General features: G+C 40.7%; 1 protein-coding gene across 2 annotated transcripts in view; it reads right to left on the bottom strand.

Annotated features, from left to right (window-relative positions):
* Positions 1-21,239, bottom strand: part of LOC129364614 (uncharacterized) — a 70,112-nt gene that overhangs the window by 47,635 nt on the left and 1,238 nt on the right. For both annotated transcript variants that reach the window (XM_055037374.1, XM_055037373.1), the window contains exon 3: positions 20,221-20,402. In XM_055037374.1, the coding sequence (XP_054893349.1) occupies positions 20,221-20,402 (182 nt within the window). The remainder of the gene's footprint in view (positions 1-20,220; positions 20,403-21,239) is intronic.

Raw genomic sequence — 21,239 nt, forward strand, 5'->3', positions numbered from 1 at the left:
CTCATTTTTACTGAAAACTATTGCAGATGTTGGTTAAACACTTTTGCCTCTTAGTAGTCGCTGACAGAAATATGAAAATAAACATAAAAACAAACTAAGCAAAGCCAGGAGTGAAAACAATTTAAAAGCCGTTTCATTTTGTCCATAGCAGTCCAGCACGGTGCCAGCATCCTTTTTTTTTTTTTTTTTTTTTTTTTTAATGCTAGTTATTAATAGTGTTGCTGTTGCTCTTTACTTCCTCGTCTCCGTCTGCAGATGGTTGAGTAGTCAGGCGAAAATAATCCCCATCAGACAGTTATGTAATAAATGTGACAGGCCTTACAGTAAGGCCTCGCTGTCCTGTGTCTGACTGTATGTGTGCAGACTCTGAGAGCATTTCGTCAACATCCTCGCCTGCCTTTTACTGCCACCTTACGCGTTTTTTTGTTTTTGTGCTGCATTTTTTGACCTGTGCTGCTGGTTTCTGCCCCGCGGTGTGAACCGGTCCCTGACGCCGTCGCCAGACAGAGCAAAGGAGCGGATCACGCGCGCACACACACACGGTCTTAGTCACAGTGCAAGCATTTTTATTAAAAACAAAATAATGATAATAATAAATAGGAAGCAAATAAAATAGGAACCAAATAAAATGCTCTTTCTTTCACTTTTCTTTTTTTTCCTTTCCCTGCCTTTTTTTATACGCTCTCTCTCCCTCCTTCCTTCCTTTCCTCGCTCTCTTCTTCCGCCTGCTTCAACAGATCGTTTTCATAACCACTTTTCTGAGGTCACAGCTTCGTCTGCAGTAGTCACGCAACCCTTTGCCTGCTCAGTCAGCGTCACACACACACACACACACACACACACACACACACACACACACACACACACACACACACACACACACACACTTCGCCACAGCAATACTACGCCGTGCTACAGAAGAGTCTTAAAGAGACAGCGAGCGTCTTTCTCCCAGTCTCCACAGCATGCTGCAGACTCCGCTCTTTAAGGGTCAGCGGGTCTATTTTTGGCTCCTGGAGCTCGGAGCGCTGACACATGGGTAACCTGTGTCTAGATGTGAGGAGCATTTATACTTCAATTCCTTGACTGGATCAAAATTTCAAAATTTTGTCTTTAACATGCGAGAAATTGTTTTTTTTTTTTTTAACCCCAATGTGTACAAATAAAAACACAAGGAAATGATTTATGCCACTTCAAGTAATGTCTTGCATGAACCTCAACCTGATCGTTCTCCATTACCAGGTTGCAAAAGAGTTAATCTGACTACAAATGTTTTTTGTTGTTGTTGCAGCATCCTTTTTTGTGCTTGTGTTTTTTCTGGTGTGGTGATGAAGACTGAGAAGGCAAAGCCATGCGTCCTCCTGTCTCGATCAGGAAGTGTCCAGTTGCTGCGCCCACCCTTTCATCACCTGAGGCCCCCGAGGGGGAAACTACAGTAACTGGGTTTGACAGTGGGGCCAGATGAGGAGGAAATGAGCAAATGGTGGGCAGGAAGAAAGTAGAAGTCACTGATTATGAATGAACTCAAGAGGCCATACAAACAAAGGGATTATTTATGTTACCGCTGACGGAAAGCAAAACCTTTGCACAAGTATGCGGCCACTCTGGCATAAAGAAACGCCAGATACAGTCGTGGTGGAGAGAAATAAAATTTTATTTAAATGTTGCCGTTTTATATATCTTGTATTGTTTTTTTTTTACATTTTGCTGACATGTTTTGTTGAAAAAAGTTTAAAAACATTTTTTAAATCGTTGATTAAGTATTTTTACACTTGAGTAATAATTTCTTTTTAGAAAAAAATTGTTTTTTGGTGATATTACCTGGGAGAAAAGTTCCAATCTTATTTAAAGACCATCTCAATCTAAACGTTTTTTATCGACAGACGTTCCTTTTCTAAAACCAGTTTTGAGCCAAGCTAGTCATTGCACATTTTTGTTCAAATTAGTCAAATATTAAAGCTGATATTGAATTGGGTTATTTATTGTTTATTGTTATTTCTTTGTTGTTTCTGGTGATGTGGACAGTTTACCAAAATAAAATAAATGAATGAATGAATGAATTCAGTGTTTTGCATTCATCTAGCCTCTTAAATTTGACTTTTACATGTTTTTGAGCCACAACGGAAGCTGCATCCATCTCTTTAACCCTGTTTTATTCTGTATCTGAGCTGGCCCGTTTGCAAAAATGTTCGCCCGTAGCTCTGCGTAAACCTGAGCCAAAACGTCCTTATGTTTGATTAAAAATACGCACTAAGAATGTTGTGCTGATATCCCGTTACAGTTTGTCACCAGCTCAGAATTTATTAAAGGGCAGCAACAAGATGAGGAAACAAAATAAACAAACAAACAAAAAAAAACTATAAAAACCAAAAATGGCTAGAAGATTTTATATCCTGGCCAACAAGCACTTAAAAAATACAGATAAATCTAGTGGCTGTTTATTTAAAAAAAAATTTTTTTGACTGTGCATCAAATTGACTAGAAATATTTGTTATGAATGATGTTATTAGATCAGTCAAAACAATATTTTTTACAGGACTGTTGCATTTCTACTTTAAAAGAAAATCATTTTCAAATGGTTTTAATTTCTCTGTATGAAATCTACGTCAGTACCACTGTGGCACAGAACTATTTCAACAGAAATCTATCGCAACTAAAATTTTAGTTGGCTTAAACCTTCAATTACCAATTAAATATTCAATTTTCATCTATTTTAATTTTTACATCGACTCCAATTTGAGAATGTTTTAAATATATTTATTAAGTGTCGGCTTAAATGATACAAAAGGCTTTTTTTTAAAATTATCTTCGACTTCCTCTAAAAAACACAGTTGAAACGTCCTTTACTGATATTAAGGATCAAATTTAAATAAGATTGAAAAGAAAATCCCCACATGATTACATCACTCCTCCCTCTCTCACCATTTAAAAATAAACATTAAATAAGCAAAAAGCTCTAAGCACAAGTTTCAAAATGACATATGCAAAGCCTTCCAGTTGTCTAAAAACCAGGATTGGTTTGGTCTGGTTTGAGCATGTCGCTTATGTTTGTTGTATTTAATGTTAATCTTGTTTTTTCATTTAAACCAACTGTCAAAGGTCCTAATAGGGACGGGTGTTGCAAACCAGTCCTGACTATAATCTAGCAAAAAAGTGAAAAATAAAAAAAGCATACAAGATTCGAATGTCGTTACCCGCTCACACCCTCTGTAATTTAGCAGACTTTATTGATATTTACCCTAAACATAGTGGACAATAATTCCTCACCAGCCGGAATGAGATGTTCCAGCTCATCAAATTGTGATGTTTGCTTTTTTTTTTTTTTTTTTGTCACGACACCAGCAGCGAGCGAGTGGAACACTCTGAATATGGCCTGGAAATCGACAGGGGGTTTGGCCAGGAGACGGGTTGCATGAAAAGAGGAGCGACTCGAAGTAGCAGGGAGGAGAGGAGCCTGCCAAAACTGAAGGCTTAGGCCTGAAGGCTTTTGGCAGGTGTTTTGTCTCTGCTATCCATCCAGCTGCTGACTACAAACATGGGAGGCGTTTCAAGAAAATCTATTAGCTGTTTGGACAGGCAGTAATCTGAGTGATCTTCTGCTTTGCTGCTTTTCCTCGTCTCTGCAGGCTGACTGCTAATTCATTTTTTACTATTTCATTTTATGAAATAGTAAAACAAAAAAAAGAAGAAAAAGGACAATGTCTGCGAGAACCTAAAATTAAACTTTAGAGCCTGCTGTGACCTGCAATAAGTTGTGAATTACAACTTATGTGTTTTTTCTTCTTTTTTGAATTTTCAGCAGGGGTGTAACAAGATTTTGTACGAAATGACCCAATGTAGTTGCTCCTCAATATTACTCATTTAAGCCTTACAAACGGATGGATGGATGACTCTGCACTGAACCGAGATTCACTAAAGCACATTTTGAGATTCATGACACCTTTTTCTTAACTATTCTGTTCATGAAAGCACAAAAATTGGAATTAGGAAAAAAATTCTACAATATCTCTATGTCTATATTCTGTGTCTACTAAACTTGCGATTCTTAGTTCCTAAAAGTATTATAGTAACGTTATCTGATTTCGTTCTTGTGATCCCCTAATCGTGTGTCGTCTCATCACGTTTTGAGGGATGCATCGCTACGTCTCCGTTGACTAGCAGTCGAGAATGCATGCAGTCTTTCTTCAGACGACTCCTCGCTTCTGGAAAATCAGCAGCATAATTAACCATCTACCTCAACAGCCTCAGCGCCATCAGCGATCACATGGCTCTTCCAATTAGGTCAAGCCCGAGCCTTTTCTACATGAACTGGCCCATCTGACATTTTTATAACAATGTTGATCCAACAGTAGAGGGATGGGGAATTGGTGTTGTGATGGTCCAATAAATTATGCAAGCCTGTTTTTTTTTTTTTTGTGCTCCCCTTCTCCCTGCTTTTATTTCAGACGACTTCTGTTTAGCTCACAACCCCCATTGACCTTTTTAAAGCACGGCACTCTGTTCAAATTATTCATGTTGTTAAGGCTGCCGCGACATGTTGACCTCAATTCAGAGTCTTCCTCGTGCTGCGTATCTTCCAATCAGAGGCATTTCACAAAACTAGTCTAGAGTTGAGCAAAGCGAGAAAAAAAAAACAAAAAAAAAGGAAAAGGAAAACTCCAGCGTCGGTGGCTAAAATAGAAATAAAGTAAACAGAGCGCGTCAAAAGCGGAGAGTGGGAAGCAAGCTGGAGCAGCAACAGACGCGGTCAGACTGAGGTTGCCCGACACTTGACTCTAAGGTGTGGCGGCTTCCACAAGAGAAATGGTATTGAGGGATATTAACGAGCTCGAGGACAGCAAAACAAAACCAAAGAGAGGGCGGCCGTAGCTTGTGGTAAATATTAGTTTTTCCACGATCTTTGGAACTTCTGCTTCTCAAAACAGTCATAACTTTGTCAATTAGATTCATGAGTTTACAATTTTTCTGTGTGTTGGATTTCCTAAGATTAGCAATTTTTGCAAAAGTCGCACATAGACAAGTGTAGCAATTGTGAGCCACATCAAGGTGTTTGAAGTTGCAGTACATAACTTTTATGAAAAGAAATATTTTTTTTTACTTATTTTTTGAAACCATTAATATTTCGTGACAGAATGGTATAAGATAGTTGATCAGTGAAACAGTGCTATCTAGAAGCATTAATGACTGGCTATGTTAGCGCTGCGACTAACATAGCCAGTCATTAATGCTCAAGCTGGTTAGCATGGCCGCTGATGACGACAGATATCGGTTTTTCTGTAACCAGAAGTTGTCTCTCCGCCTTTAGCACATTTAGAAGCGAGTACATGAGGATGATTGACAGCGCTAAGCCCCTCCTCCTGGCTCTGATCGGTTGTTTTTTGTTCTTCAGACGCAGCATTGCTCAGGGAAGAGGTGGAGGAGATCGATTTTTTTCACACTTCATTTGTCTTACACAGTTACGACATAGTCACAGTTTTAACAAAGAGGTAAAAAATTAAAGAATACATACCACACTTTTAAAGGTGACTAAATAACACATTAAAAATGAAAACGAGTGTGCTATAAACGTGCTATAAAGATAGGGCAATCCAAAGGAATCCACCATCGACATCATCGCAAGGTAGAACCGCAACCAGTATACAAGGATTTCTAAAAGCACCACCGCGTCGTCATGCCTAAGACATGTGAGCGGCCGCGGCGCCTTCGCCCCTTAACTCGTTTAGGGACACGTTGAGGTCATTTTTCCCCCGGTTTACACAACATTGCGTGAGAAGGCGATGGGTATCTGGTGGATCCAATTGCTCTTTGCGAGGGCGGGTAGTGCCTTCATGAATGTGGCCTTTGAATGGCGATGGGCTGGTAGACATCCAGACAGCCGGTACTTTACTGTATGTGGGAAATGGCCCTGATGTGACTTCAAAGGCCACAAAGATGTTATTATGCCACCTCTCTCCCCCCCTCAAGCATCTCTTCTTCTGAGTCACAAGGAGGGAATCTCTCCTCTGATCTGTTGTGTTCCCTTTATGGCTTGGTTCAAATTCCTGTTTTTACTTTGGTTGGTCGATCTCTTTCAGAGAGACAAAAATCGAATTAAATCTCTCTTGGTCATGTCATTTATTCTACTGAGCAAAAATATTGTTAAAAACACTTGGCATCAAAAAAAATGTAATTTATAGGGTGTTTAATTGAGAATTCGCCTTTAAAAATGTTGATTTGTAAAGGAAAATAAAGACAATTTGAAGAGACGGAATAGAATATGTAATTTATATAAGTATTATAAATGAGGATAGCCAATCATTAATATGTTCAAATCTTCCATTTAATTTAATGTCATGATAAAACTATTCACTTGAAATAGCGTACAAGGGACCCTATTTCCAAACCAGAACCAGTTTTGGTTCTGGTTTTGGTCCCAGTTTTGGTTAGCAGATTCTCATGAAATGTAAAAGGTTGGTTACTTCCTGGTAGTATTTGTTATTTATTGGAGAAACAGTTTATCGGACTATTAGCACGTCCGCATCGAGGACTGAGGCCTCCAAACCCCCTGCGCCACCACAGCACGTCCCAGGCCATGTTTTCTTACACAGGTCATCTATTTTCAATATTAGATGAATGCCGAAATCAGGTGGCTGCAATGCGTTTTTATTTTGAAGGCGTCAGGGTAAATGGGGTGATCCTCACTAAAGATTTTTTTTTTAACAATACCAAGTTTTTACGGGATACTGAAAACTGAGAGAGAGACAACGAGAGAGAGAAGAAAAGATTTTATGATTATTATTTTGTGTCCTATTATTGATGCTCTGGTGTCACTGGTTCCATACGTAGTGTGGAGGTGATCCCACTTTGATTCAGCTGCTATATTTACCCCAGTCACTGCAGGGCTGCCACATCAACACCTCGCCTTGTCAAAACTTCTGCTGGGCCGAGCAAATGTTTGACGGCACGAAACGGGGTAACACCTCGGCGCGACGGCGTCGACACGTCTAATTTGCCGAAATGACGCTGGCGACATCCTGAGCAGAACTCGGCGCGCGAAGCAAGCGTGGAAGTATGAGGCTGCGGTCCTTTTGTTCTCCTCCGCCATTAACCGACTGTCACATTGTTTTGACACCGCTACTTGTTTGTTGCAAAAGCCCGAGGCATGACTATCTGCTACAGAGAGAGAGAGGAAGAAAAAAAATGGTCATCCTGTGATACAATTATGATCGATCAATATTAAATGAAGAGATTTATTTGAAATTTCCCAACTAATCTTTCTGCACTCAGACTAATTGCTGAACATTGTAGAGCAACAACCACGACTACAAATTGGGACTCATCTTTTATGTGCGTATAAAAAATAAAAAAAAAGAAAGGGAAAAAAAAATGTAGCGTGACTTTAAGAGTTTTGTGTGCAAACAAACACGGGTCCTACCAGCTCTACATCTGACAAACGACTGTCAGTGCTCCGGCTGGATGAACCCGCGCAGCGCCGTGGAAGAACATGTGATGCATATTTAAAACATTTGCAATTTGATGATGAAAACAAATCCTGGCACATTAGCGCTGAGAGTTTCACCCCTTCGCACGCAAAACTTCCAGCTGGGGAGGGCCTCGGTGTGGGAGTGCGCATGTATATACGTATCTATAAGCGTGTGTGTTTTAAGTGCTGCCATGGGTGAAGCCCGCAGCTGTTTAAATTCTGTTCGTCTGTGCAACATACCAATTTGAACAAGGTCCTCGGGGATGAAAACAGAACGACACCTCTTTTCAACGTCTCTTTCCCGCTCTTTTCCATGCTGCTAAACTCGTTTTGCTTCCATCACCAGATTCATACGCCGCCCTGCCCCCCGCCCCTTCCACTCCCCCATTTCACTTATTCAGGCTCAAGCACCTGATATGATGATCCGACCCGATCCCTCCACTCGCCGTTATGCACCATCTGTCAGAGGTCGCGACCTCGTTCTTAAAGAATTAGATCAGCGCTGCGTCAGCCTCTGAAAAAAAAAAAGTCTAAGGTGCCGCCACCTATTGCAGCTTTGTGTTCGTAAAAAAGAAAAACCCAAAAAGGTTACGAGGAGCGTTCAGAGTCCATTAATGTAACCGCAATTAAAGTGTGGAGCGCGGCACGGGAGTTGATAAACTGTCAGAAGCGTCATTTAAAGTGAGAGCCTCTGTTGCAGGAATTGAAAAAGAGTGACAGCTGAGCTGCTGGCGGCAGGCAGCAGTCGTAGTGAAACGGCTGTATGATGAACGGGGAGAGAGTGGGGGGAAAAAAGCAGAAGGTGGGGGTTTGTTTTGGCTTCAGAGTGAAGATGTGAGATTTGAGAGGATTAAAGGTGTCAGCTCGGATGCCTGCAATAAAACTAAGTGAAGTGTAACTTTGAAGAGACTGCAGAAAGTCAGTCATCGCCTCTCACTAGAAAGGTTCACATCCTGCATGCTCAGTATGCTGTCCCTGCATGAAAACACTGGCATTTCAATCCAAAAGAAATGAGTAAATAAATAAATAAAATCTGCCTGCTTTGATTTAAATCTGAAAAACAATTACTTGCACCTCAGCTAACACAATATAACGTCAAATATTACAGTTCTATGATGTTATCTTTAATGTTTTATATTAAAGCAATCATTTAAAGGTAGTATTGTTTATTTTCCAAGCATATAGTCCTATTTTATTACATCATATTCAAGTATGTGTATCTTAAATTGTAAGAAAAATGCTCAATATATTATTGTGATATTAAAAGAAATTTGATGTCGCAATTTAAGGCCGTGAAATTAACCTCTGTCTCTTTAAGAAGCTCCTGCTCCTTCCAATACTTCGCTTTCACCACAGGAAGGCAGCACCAAAAGATTTTATTCATTTGAGCTAAATAATAATCCTCGGTTGCTGGTTCGGAGAACAGGCAGCAAAAAAATAAAAAATATTTCTCCCACCGTATCTTTGACCTTTTTTCTTCTTTTCTTTCTTTTCCACTTGAACTGCGGTTCAAACCACTCAGAAACCTCTCGAGAGCTTTTACAACTAATTCTCCCTTAGGGGGGTTTTTGGTTGCTGAACATGCAAGTGAAGTAGTTACTTACAGATGACTTCTCATAAAAAATAAAAATAAAAAAGCACTAACTAATTCGAAATATCTTCCAAAGAATTTTACCCTGCAAAGTTGGGGTGCTTTCTAACTTTTCCCAACAGATATTATGTGCACTCAAGAGGATAAATTATTATTTTTATATGTGTCAGCACACAGAAAACGATGCACCACTTGGATGAAATCCGGTTTGGAGCTCTGTTTACCGTGGAACATTTACACTACACCTTCCTTTCTGCTGGCTAACAGCTTCTGCCTAGAGGCTGGAGAGCTAAAACAAGCACAAGTCACGCAACTGCCTCACTGTCTCTCTCTTTCTCTCAGTCCCTCCCTCCGCGCTCAACAGAAACACACACACATATCTCAATGTACACCTGTGTGTCTTGGCGAGATGTTTAAATCTCAAAATTTAACAATGCACCTGAGTGCCAGCGAATCCGAGACGACCCTGCTGCCGTCGGCCGAGGTACAGCCTCATTCCGTCTTCATTTTTCGTCCCCCGTTAACAAATGAGGGTCCTGTACGTGCACATTTATTCTCGACAGGGGAGAGTGGTCCATCTGCTCGTCTCTCTCGCATCGTAGATGAAGAAATTGTCATTATTTCCATCGTCCAGCTCACTCATTCGATCATAATTCAGCGGAGGGCGAGGGTTCGTTGAAAGTTCAGACTGATGTGGGAGACAGTAGGGAAGGCCCTGCCAGCCCAGCGAGAAGCACAAAAACCTTTCAAACACATTCTCTTGTCCTCTTTAATTATGCTGCCCGTTTCTCACAACAGTGTCTGCCTACTATGCAGCGTCAGCATTCATTCAAATTAGATCGTGCATCTCTGAACTTAAATAAAACAACACACCCCCGCCTCCCCCCAATCTACCCCAAAGCTTCCTCGGCCAACTCTTAACTTCATGTGACATGCTCTGAGGAACTATTTTCACTCAACCGGGTTTATGCCCTGCTGTTTTTTTGTTTTTGCGTTTATATCAAAAATGCAGATGAAATGGGACTTCGTCTGGTAGCTGTATCGGGTCAGATGCCGCTTTGGCCCGCAATCTTTTCAAGCTCATGGAAACATATCGATTAGCTTGGGGGAGGGGAGGAGTGAGGAAGAGGAGGGCCCGGACCGTTTGCGCACACTGATGCGTGCTTTGATTAAGATAAACGGCGGGTGACGGATACAGCAAAAAGCCAGATGAAACCAGCATGCAGACACAGGTGGATGACAGTGGATGCATATGTTAAAATGTGGTGAGGCTGTCTCGCCAGTCTCTCACTTCAAAAAACCAACGAGATCTTTATCAGTGAGGTAGCTTATCAAAGGCACGTGTCTTCTCTCTTTTACTCTGTCTGTTGTTTGTAGAGCAATCAATAATTATGGTCAGCAAGCTACCATTTGTTCTTTTACTTTGACGACAACTTTGCCTCTTCCACATTTTCTCTACTGCCTCCTCACAGCAGTCGTGTCATGGTTCATTCACATTGTGTATCCCTCCACCAGCTCCACCATAGGCAGACTGCACTACTGACACCCATGAGGATGGCGTGCTGGCGGCCATATTTATCCAGGATATTATGAGTCACCAGTCAATGCTAGAAGTATTGGGCTTTTATTTTAAAACAGCCAATGTTTAGGAAACGTACAGGAAATCATTTGACTTTGAAGATCCTAACATGAAAACAACAGTGCTGAAGCTTAACGAGACACTTTGGATTGTTGTTTTTTTTTTAAGTGAGATTGTAAAAAGTTTTTCTCAGTAACACTTCCCTAACTTTCATAGAAAGATTTTACATTGAAGTTAATTTGAAGAAAACAGAAGGAATCCCCTTCATATTGGAAGGCTAACAGATTGTTTCAGCTCATTTTATGCTACTTAAGTAAAATTAAAATGCTATTTTTAGTGTACGGGGCACAGCAATGTGGTGGGAGATATCAAAAATGATCTCTTTCCACTGTATTTAACACCAGAGTTGTTCAGTTGTTTCTGTTCTCTGAACCAAACAACGTAAAATCTTTGATACCATCGCATGAATGACAAACCAGTAACCAAAACACAAACTGCACTCTTTGAAGTTTTCTGTGTGCTTGATTAGTCTCATATGCCGCTCGTAGTTAAACAGCACAAAACAAACTGGTTTTCTCCCTCAGCCAAACAAGTTTTCTTCAGAGCAGCATGTGAGATTTATAATCGTGTAAATTGAACAAGCCGTTTAAAAACAGCTGGGAAATGTCAGCATGTTTTGCAGCATTGCTGCACTGTTAAAGTGTCACCATAATATAATTATCAAGTTAATCTCCCGGGGCTTTGGAGTGCTTGTTGCTTCCCTCCTTATCCCTCTGCGCTCCCCTTGCCGAGGCGGAGCGCCTCGCTAAGCGGTAGCCGTGACACTAATTACACACGACAGCTTCCAACAATAGTGTTGGACCAACAAAGGCTTCTGCTCTCTCTGCAGGAGTCCCCGGCTGTCTATTCATACTCACTTGCACCCGAAACACACACTATACCCGACTGTTTGCACACAAACACACCACCCACTGCTGCGTGGCTGCCTCTAGCTGTTACAGTGAGGAGTCTAATGGAGCCCCCTCTGCAGTGCTGATGGGAGTAATTCACTTGTGGCCTCTGTGATCTTGAGGGCCTCTGCTGGCCCCATTTCCTTTAAAAAGTCCCGCTCCGTTCAAGTGAATTCAGTGTCGATTGAGAGGCCCCAGCAAATCCAGGGTCATTCCTTGATGTAACTGTCATGCTTTTTAGCACACACAAGGGATTAGCATTGCTATGCTTTAGACGGCACCAATTGTGTTTCACCATAAAAGAGGATGGGCAGAGTTGCACATTAAAAGTAAAGAACCAAACATATTTGACTCTTGTTTTCCAATATTTCGATTGCTAGAACTTACTCAAATTTGAAGATGTAACCTGAGCAAGAGGAAAACCAGCCTAGTCAAAGTACAGTAGGCCAAAATAGGCCAATAGACAAGCAAAGCAAAGGTCTACTGGTTTAAATTCAGCTTGTTTCAAAGCAAAAGTAATGTTTTACCAGAAAAATCATTGGTGTTTGAGTTCAGCCCCCTTCACTTGCATACCCTTAAATAATAATTTACCTTTCGAGATTACCTAATTGGTAAGTAAATAAATGGGCCATTCAATACGGACAAAACTGACAATTGCACATCATGCTGGCCACCCGTTTTAATCATGCAGGTGATCAATTCAGGGTTATGAGCTCCTTGCATTTCTGTTCCAAACAGTGATTTGTAAGTTGGCCAAAAGTTGGTGTTTTAGGTCTAGTTTGCACAAACACATTTTTAAGAGTTTTGGCCTTTCATCAACACAAGAATGTTATTATTACTAACACAGAATACTTTAAAAAAATGTATAAAACTCTGACCAAAGTGGAATTTTGAGGAAACTCCATGTTTGTTGTTTGCACGTCTAGAGCTTTTAAGGTCCAGCGCGTTACAGTCTGCAACAAGTAATACGCTGATGTTTCCACATACTTACTTTGACACGGTTCCTAATCAACACCGTCTAGTTGGGACAACTTCTCTCACATGTTTGCGTCTACCTATCACCTTTGATTATCTTCCTTGTCACTGCTAAAGAAAAAGCAACCCTACATTGTGACGGGACTTCTTACGGCTTCCATCTTGCCACTCTCTTGAGAAGTGCTTGACTAATTCTTGTCAACAAACACGACATTTAAAACCGGGGCTCTTGTGCGCCTGAATCAAGGAAAGGGACGTTGAGAAAGTGATTCAGCCTGCAGTAGGTGTACATCAACCTGTCAGTGCTTTCAGCTGCAATTCATCTTCACAACTTGTTGCACAAACGTACAGACATTGCATGTGGAGGAAAGAGGAAGAGGGAAGCTGTAGCAGTGGCACTGAGGCCTGATCACGCACTGTTCATGGTGGAAGGTGATTTTCCTCAACAGATGCCGGGGCAACAAGCAAACGTGTTTCAAAAACGACTGAAAAGGAGACGAGAGAGCAGACGATGAGGTCGGTCTGACCTGCCAATGTCGCATGAGGAAAGCTATAGGTGTTTTCACACCAGTATCATCACATAATTGGGCTACTGGCTTGGAGTGACATTTTAGGGTTTTTTGGAGAGAGTTTGAGTCTGTGCTGGTCCATTGAAGTGCGTGTCAAGTTGATTCCTGCTATCTAATCATGTTTCACTGAGTCCAAGTGATGCTTATCTCCTTGACCCTCGAACGCCATAATTGGATCAGGCAATAGGTGCAAACGGAAAAGTCAGAGGCTCTGGCCTTCGCAAGGTTTAAAGGTTCAGTCTGACAAAAGTACATATAAAATAAAGATATGCAATTTTTAAACAAAAAGAATTTAAGGTACACTTAAATTCACTATTTGTCCTATTGCAGCCACAAATTCCAGGTTTTTTTTTTGTTGTTGTAATTTTATGATAACAAACACAAGGTAAATGAGTAAAGGGGACTTTGTACAAATCAATGCCACACTTTTCAGATTTCTTTGCTTGAAAACTGAGTATCAGTTTCTTTCTGTTTCACAATAACAAACTATTTTGAATGTTAAGTCAAACATTAGACACAACCATTAGATAAATAACTTAAGAGACTCAAATTTTAAATATTTTTAAATGATTTTTCTCCTCAGTGTCATCTCCAGATTGTCAAGACATTTGTAAAAACACTATGTCTGAAGTAAATCTGGTAGCGAACTAACGAACTATGTGCTTTGTTTAAGAATATTTATGTAATCCAATCAGCGTATCTAAGTTGAAGATCTTCCCGTGTAATTAAATTGTCGCATTAGAGAACGAGAGCCCCGCTTTAGATGTCAGCAGTGGACGAATTTTGTTTCAGAAACAATAAATTGACCATGCCGTGACCTTTCCGCGACTGAACCTTTACACTTCATTCGCTATCGTGCCGATACATCTCGGATTCCGCCTGACCATCTTGTCTGTGTCTTAAGGAAGGAAAAAGTGGAGGGTCACTGGGAGTTTAGCAAACACAAAAGTCTGTCTATGATTTGACCTGATCCACAGTTCCACCCTTGAGCAAAAAGACTCCATTCAGAAGCGGCTGTCACGCTACTGCACTTCCCGCTTTAGGAAATCAAACGGCCTGCACTGGTTACGACCAAATTTGATACAGACCTGATATGGGAAGAAGAAAGCCAGAGTGATGGCAAAGTGGTGGCTTACCTCTGTGAAATTGTTTTTAATTAGCTGGTGATAAAATAAAGATTCAAACTGATTGTTGTGTCTTTTTTCCCTCCTTCCTCTGTCGGGTTACAAAACTGTCTCCTGTCTACTTGCTGACGTCATTTGCCTGGCGTGAGTCTGTGGGCTCTGTGGTGTTTCTCTTCCTCTTTTATTATAGCTCAGCAAGCAGATAACAGCCCAAGGAAACTCATTTTGAAACTGCACTGCATACACTTGATTAGCAACTCATATCTACACCAAAGCGCTGCTGTTTTTTTGTTTGTTTGTTTGTTTTTATATTCTTTTTTGTCTAAGTTCATGTTTTTCTACCTGGTCACTACCTAACATGGCATGAAGGCTGAGAAAGGAGGTTTTAAGGAAACGTCCAGCTCGATGTGGATACGTTTACATCAGAGGCCTTTCTACGCAGCTAGCTTATGAGACTCGTATCAGAGGACACACTCGCTGTTGCGGTTCATACCTTATTATTCTTATGTGCACTATAAAAATATATTTTTGGAGAGGATAGACATAAGCCATGAAATCATTCACACTTTCATTCAAGCGAGATTCAAACTGGATTCAGTTTTAAAAGCTAGTGTCAGACAAAGACAATGTTTGACCAGTAACCACTTTATTTTGCAAACTTAAACATTTGAATGGAAATCTAATGGTGTTGGGTTTAGTCGGCTGCAATTCCAGTTCACCGTTTTCAGCAGAGACCAGTAAGGCTGGCATGATTATGCGAGTTATATATTTATAATTTAACTTTAAGCAAAGCCTTAACTAGCTTAAAATCTTTGAACCATTTCATGTTTTTTAGGACTTAGTTGTAAACTGTGTCATTTTCAGCGGAGAACAAACAAGATAACTAGATGAAAAGACGAATGTCCAGCTAACAGGTGTGAAAGTATAGTTACTATTTGGTTTGGTCTGGACATGCAGGTTTTAAGCGTATTTTAATTGACATTATTCCACGTGAGGACATTTTCAAATACGTACTATAGTCTTGATGATAAACAAATATATAAATGTGAATGACAACAGTTACAGTTTTATTTATTCAAGTGTCTTTTAGCCCTTGAAACTTAACGTAACATTCAGAAAATAAAAGTATTTCTTTGTCTGTAATAAACAAACAAAAAAAGTGCAAAAATGTTATTTAAATACTTTTATTCAGAGAAAAGTATGATGACTCTAACTATTATCCTCAAAGCTAATACAGTAAAGGGATCTGTGCTCAACGTTTCCAGTTGTTTTAAGAAGCCAAAGTAAATATGTTCTAAAAGTTTCTCTGTGCATTTGACAAACGTTTCTCACGCCCTTCACACAAGCCAGATTTATACATTGAAAAAAGCAGAAAAAAGAAACGTTGTATAAATAAACTGGTGTGTAAAAATATAAGGTTAAACATGAACTATGGCTTGATTATGCCTGACAAAAGGCATGACCATGCAGAAACACACAGAAAAACTGTTAAACAGATGCCAACAAACTTTTGATTTCCAGTTCAATATTCTTGTTTTTGGATTTTTATGTTTTAATGCATAAAAACAAATATAGTACTACGCGTGTTGCTTCAATTTATCGGAAATGTTGTGGTTGGCTTTCATGTGATGTTGAGAGTCAATTTAATGAATTAGGGATGCCACCGAAACAAGATGTTGGTTACACCATTTCCCTATTGGGCAACTGACAATTAAAAAGCTCCCACTATATGCAAACACCGGTCTTCTTGAAAAGGTGGCCTTCTTCTAGAGAAAAGAGGCTTTAAAAAAAGCAACAAATTTCAAGGGTTTAATTGCTTTGGGGTTTTTTTTTTTGTTTTTTTTGGAAGCAAATATGAAGATGCAAAACCATCTCCGACACAACACGAAGCTTTGTGCTGCCGGCCACTAACTTACTGTGCTAATCAGTACATTTGCAGAGCCTTAAGCTTTCTAAAGTAATATAAACGCTCCGTTTGTGTCCAAAGAGAGGGGAAAGCGTTGGCCACAGCAGGCAAATTAAACACATGCTGCACTCCTGGTTGAAACCACAACACAGGCAAACAAAGGCCACAAAAAGCAATGCAATATTGTTCGGCATTGCTTTCAGACGCATAGCGTGCCAACAGCAAATAGGTGGGTGTGAGCAAGAATTAGATCAGCTGATCTGATAGCCTGAAGAGTGTATTTCATTAGGCTCATTTACTTTATAAGACCACAGGCGTTAGAGAATAAATAGACTTTTACCGTGAGGTCTTTGGGTTCTTCAGCTTAAAAAGTCTCTTTTTCTCTTTTATCAGTGTGCAGTGTTGATACCTCGCCTGTTTGGCTTTACTGTCATATGAAAGGAAATGTATTACACCTGTCGAATCACAGGAAGCACATATGAACTCCTTGCAGAAAGACCTTCTTGTTGCAAGGCAACAGTCTGTTTTTTTGTTTATTTATTTTTTTACATATGTGCAAAAAAATACTAACAGCAAGAAGCATAATGTCAGACCTTTCGTTTTACATATTTAAGGCAGTGGGGTGGAAGTGCAAACTCATCAATATTCCCGCTCCAAATAGTAGTTAGTAGTTAACCCATCAGTACAGTATCCGTTTGACTTTAATTACAGTGGGTGTACAATTGTTATTTCTTTCATTTTCACCAAATTAAATATATAAATGACTAACTTTAACCAGCATGTGATCATTTGAACAGTTTTGTCTGCTAAGTGTGAAACCCGCAGGAGAGACGATCAAAGAGTGTTAAATTAATGCTAAATATTTAACCAGCTCGGCAGTCATAAAGAGGGCAGCGACCTTACACGGCAGAGAGGAAATTACAGCTCACCCGTTGACGTGCGAGCAAATTCACACCTGACTGGAAAGTAGGTGAAAAATAAAATATATATATATATATATATATTTTTTTTTTTTTTTTTTTTTTAAGTAGATTTAACTCCATCTTTGAGGAAATACAGAACGTTTTCACTCCTAACAGTTAAACACGTCTATGATCTCTGGAGAGTTTATATTTAACTTTTTATATCATCATTCACTGTCTTATAATGTAACAGTTTCAACATACTAATAACCGTTTTCTTGCATATTATATACTATAAGATATAGTAGCATTTGAACACACTTCCCTGCCTTATGACTATTGATTACTGATTGTATGTTGTTTTGAAGTACTTCAAATCCTGATTGGCTGATTTCCTTGAGATCAAAGTGAAATGGTAAAAATTGTCAGTTGCTGGTTTTTATTTACACACACATGCAAATACATACAGCCTGAAGGTGTAGTTGTACAAAGTACACAGAAGAGCATCCCGCAATCGAACCTTCCAAAAAGCACCTGATTCATGACCTCACCATCTCTCTGAAATTTTTTTTAAATGTTTTTTTGTTTGTTTTTTTAAAGAATTCACTGTTTCTGTCAATAAATGTGTGTTACCGTCCATATCTAACGTCTACATAATGATCAGCAAGTAACTTCACACAGTCCCCTGCTGGACATAGTTGATCACTACACCCTCAAAAAAAAAAAAAAAAGAAAAAAGGAAAATAGATCCTTCCTCAGTTAAAACTGTTCATAAAGACAAATGAAACTTAAAGCTGCAGGTTTCAGGGTTTCATGTCTTATTTTCTGTCAGTGACTCATAGACAATTCTGACTGTTGTTGGAAACCACAGGAAGGATGTGGACATGTACTTTGCTGCTCATCTTAGATTTATGTAGCAATGCTCCAGCCTTGCTCCGCGTTCGCACGTCGGATGGGGATGATGAGGGTGGAGGGGGGTGAGGGTGGGGCAAGAGGCGAGGGGAGGTGTTGATTATGTGGGTCAAGGCAGTTGATCGGATGGAGGCCGCGCAGAGAGACTCCAGATGTAAACACAACCAAATCCCTCATGTTCCTCTCTAATTAATCTCATTTGTGAAGCATCAAAGGTCAGATAAGCCGGTCACTACTGCCACTAATAACAGCAGAGGAGGAGTAAACAAATACAGGCCGCGGGCCAGATGCATATTCCAAACGCTTGCAGCGTTTCCCACGGCGTTGTCTCGTGGGATGTTTGGAAAACGGGAACGCAACGCCGAGCTGACGAAGACGCCAGCTGACAATGCCACTCACTTCCATCGCTTTACAAGAGTTTTCCAGGATTCCCTTGGCTGGGATAATTCTCGGCATCGCCCCGCGCCTCGGATGCGAAAGATATCTTTATCTCTCCGTGAACCCATGGCCGCTTGGTTCCTCAGATTAGCACCTGTTCTTCAACGTTGCGTGCTGGCTAAGCTAAATGAGTGTTCAGGTACATGCCAAAGAGAGAGACAGAGACAGAGAGAGAGGGAGAGGGAGTAAGCATGTGTGTAAGAAGGAAGGAGCCAACAGGATGCCAGTTGTTGGGTGTCATGTCAAACCAAGGCACCGGATGGTGGAGGTTAAGCGTACTCTGGAGATCACCGGGGCAAGGGGGCAAAACTTTTAGCACAGATGAAGCTTACAAATCCCCAATGAGACTTCTCAGAAACGATGATGGGAACTTTGTTTCACCCCACCGAGGCAGACACAGTAGGCGTTGAACTTAGCGGGACCTCGACTTTTCCTCCCCGTTCGCCCTTTCATCCTCCGTGCTCAGTTTTACCGAGGTTTCAGAAAGCTACGGTTTCAAAATCGCTTGAATTTCTTCCGTCACACCATTCCCACAGTTTGAAGCGAGAGAAAGCTTTCCGCTGAGAGCAGAGTTTTCACAGCTCACCCTCAACCATCAATCACTGCACTGGTCATCTGGCTACAAGAAGCCTCCTGACCCCATGTGTGTGCAGTTGGTGGAGGACCCAAACACAAGCAGGAGGTAGGAGCGACAATGTTCAGGTGATTCATTAACTTAGCAAGCTGAAACACAGAGGAAAACTCCAGAAAACACGAGAACAAACAAGAAAATCTGGTGAAGAGAAGTTGAAAACGGAGCGTATCAATACTGGGGACAATGACTGCTGAAGCGAGGAACCTGTGAGAACAATTAACTCAATGAACTGAAAATGCACACACAGGGAAACACCAGTCAGAGGAACTAACTAAACACAGGTAAGCAGAGAGTCTAATAGTGTATTTCAACTATATTTTCTTTATACAAGCAGAGAATATCAGATTGGGTTGTTTTGGGAATTTTTCTTGCCTTGTAAAACTACTTGACTGTACAGTTTCAACAACGACATCTGGTAAGTTGTTTTATAGAGAAAAGCTATTACATCTTTACTATGTTGCCGTTTATAGTTTTAAATCCCTGTGTCAATACCCCGATGCTGTGCTGTTTTTACTCAAGGTCGTCATGCTGTGAGAATCTCACATCAATCATGAAAGTTTTTCTCTGAGAAAATTAAGAGGCGAGTCTCACAGCTGTTATTTCACTTGGAAGAAAAAAGGAAAAAAGAAAAGTCCAATTTTCATCATCTGCGCTTTCAGTGTTTCCGTTAATAAAGCAGCATTCAAGGCCAGTGGCAACTGAATACGGTCTTCAGGGGCACATGAATATTTGAAGTTCACGGTGGAGCAACACGAGGAGCGGGAGGAGGAGCAAGACGGCGCGTGGATCACAAAACAAGACTCCAAATCAGCCCACTTTCCACTCGCATGTAGCAGAAGTAAACAAAGGCGCAGCGGTGATGTAAGCCAGAAAAACAGACTTTTTCTCTCATATTCATGAACCGTCTTGAACTCATGACTCATCCTTAGCGGCTTGGTGAAATGTTTATGCTGCGGAGTCTCTTGCAGGCATTTTACAAGAGGGGAGCAAAGAGAGGTGGAAAATGATGCCCTTACAGAATATTCTCCAGAAAAAAACAACAACAAAAAAACCCCTTGAAATTAACTATTTTCATCAGCTCAAACACGCCGCGTCGTCTTCTGTGCTCGCACAGTACCTCCTGTGGGGGAACAAAAAGTTCTGAGCACCGCGACGCAAACTTTCGAGGCGCTCTTTACCTTGGAAGAAGCTTTTGACGCGGAGGTAGGAGACGGCGAGGCGCAGCACGGACAACTTGTCCAGTTTGGAGATGACGTCCGGAGGGAACGGCAGCAGGCTGGCCAGGCGGTCCAGCTCGGCGTTGAGCCTGTCCCGGTGCCTCTTGGACGGGTTGCTCTTCTCATTGGCAGACGACGGCTTCCTGTCGACGACAAGGCGGACGGGGAGAAACGTCGAGACGTGAACGTTCGGGTTCGGGTGGGGTTAAAAGCCAGAAACATGTCCTTCGGGGAACTTCTGAAGCAAACTTAGACTTGAGAAAACAGCCGACAAAAATCACCCACTTGGTGAACTTTACTTAAAACTTTTTTCTTTTTTTTTTTTTTAAACTGACAGGGTATCTATTTAAATTTACACTTTATGTCAGGTTTTTAACATCACAGGGAAAATAAATACACCTGACACATATGAATCAGCTTAAATCCTGAAAGCAAAAATGACTACTATCTTTGTCAATTTTGGTGCAAAACTTTATTTTTTTAGCAAAGTTACTTTTAGGAAATAGCGTGTGTTAAATGCAAACCGAACCTTCATAACTCTCTTAGCATAGAAACAGGTTTCTTTTTAATGACTCTTGCAGGGAAAGCGCAGCAGGTTGCAAACTAATGCAAAGAGTCAGGACTTGATAAAACCACACTGCCCACAAGGAAGTCTTCCCTCTCTGCCTTGAAAAAATCATAAAACCACATTTATTTGTGTCTTTTGACAACAGGCTTGGGGACGGGAAACAGGAATCTCGCACGACAAAACCCAATAAAAAGTTAGTGCGTGATTCTTCCCGGTGTAATCTTGGACAATCGCCGTTAGTTTGACTGGAGCATAGAGGCATAAATTAAGATTTTTGTTGTTTTTTTTTGTTTTTGTTTTTTGTTACTTTACAAAAAAAATAAAAAATCAAAGGAAACCACAAAAACAGCAGAGTACCAGCGTGCCTGTTTCATTTTAGGAGCTGAAAAAAAGTCCATGCAGGGAAGTGGTT

This window comes from Poeciliopsis prolifica, unplaced genomic scaffold (assembly GCF_027474105.1).
Source record: "Poeciliopsis prolifica strain line A6 unplaced genomic scaffold, Auburn_PproV2 SCAFFOLD012, whole genome shotgun sequence".
NCBI lineage: Eukaryota > Metazoa > Chordata > Actinopteri > Cyprinodontiformes > Poeciliidae > Poeciliopsis > Poeciliopsis prolifica.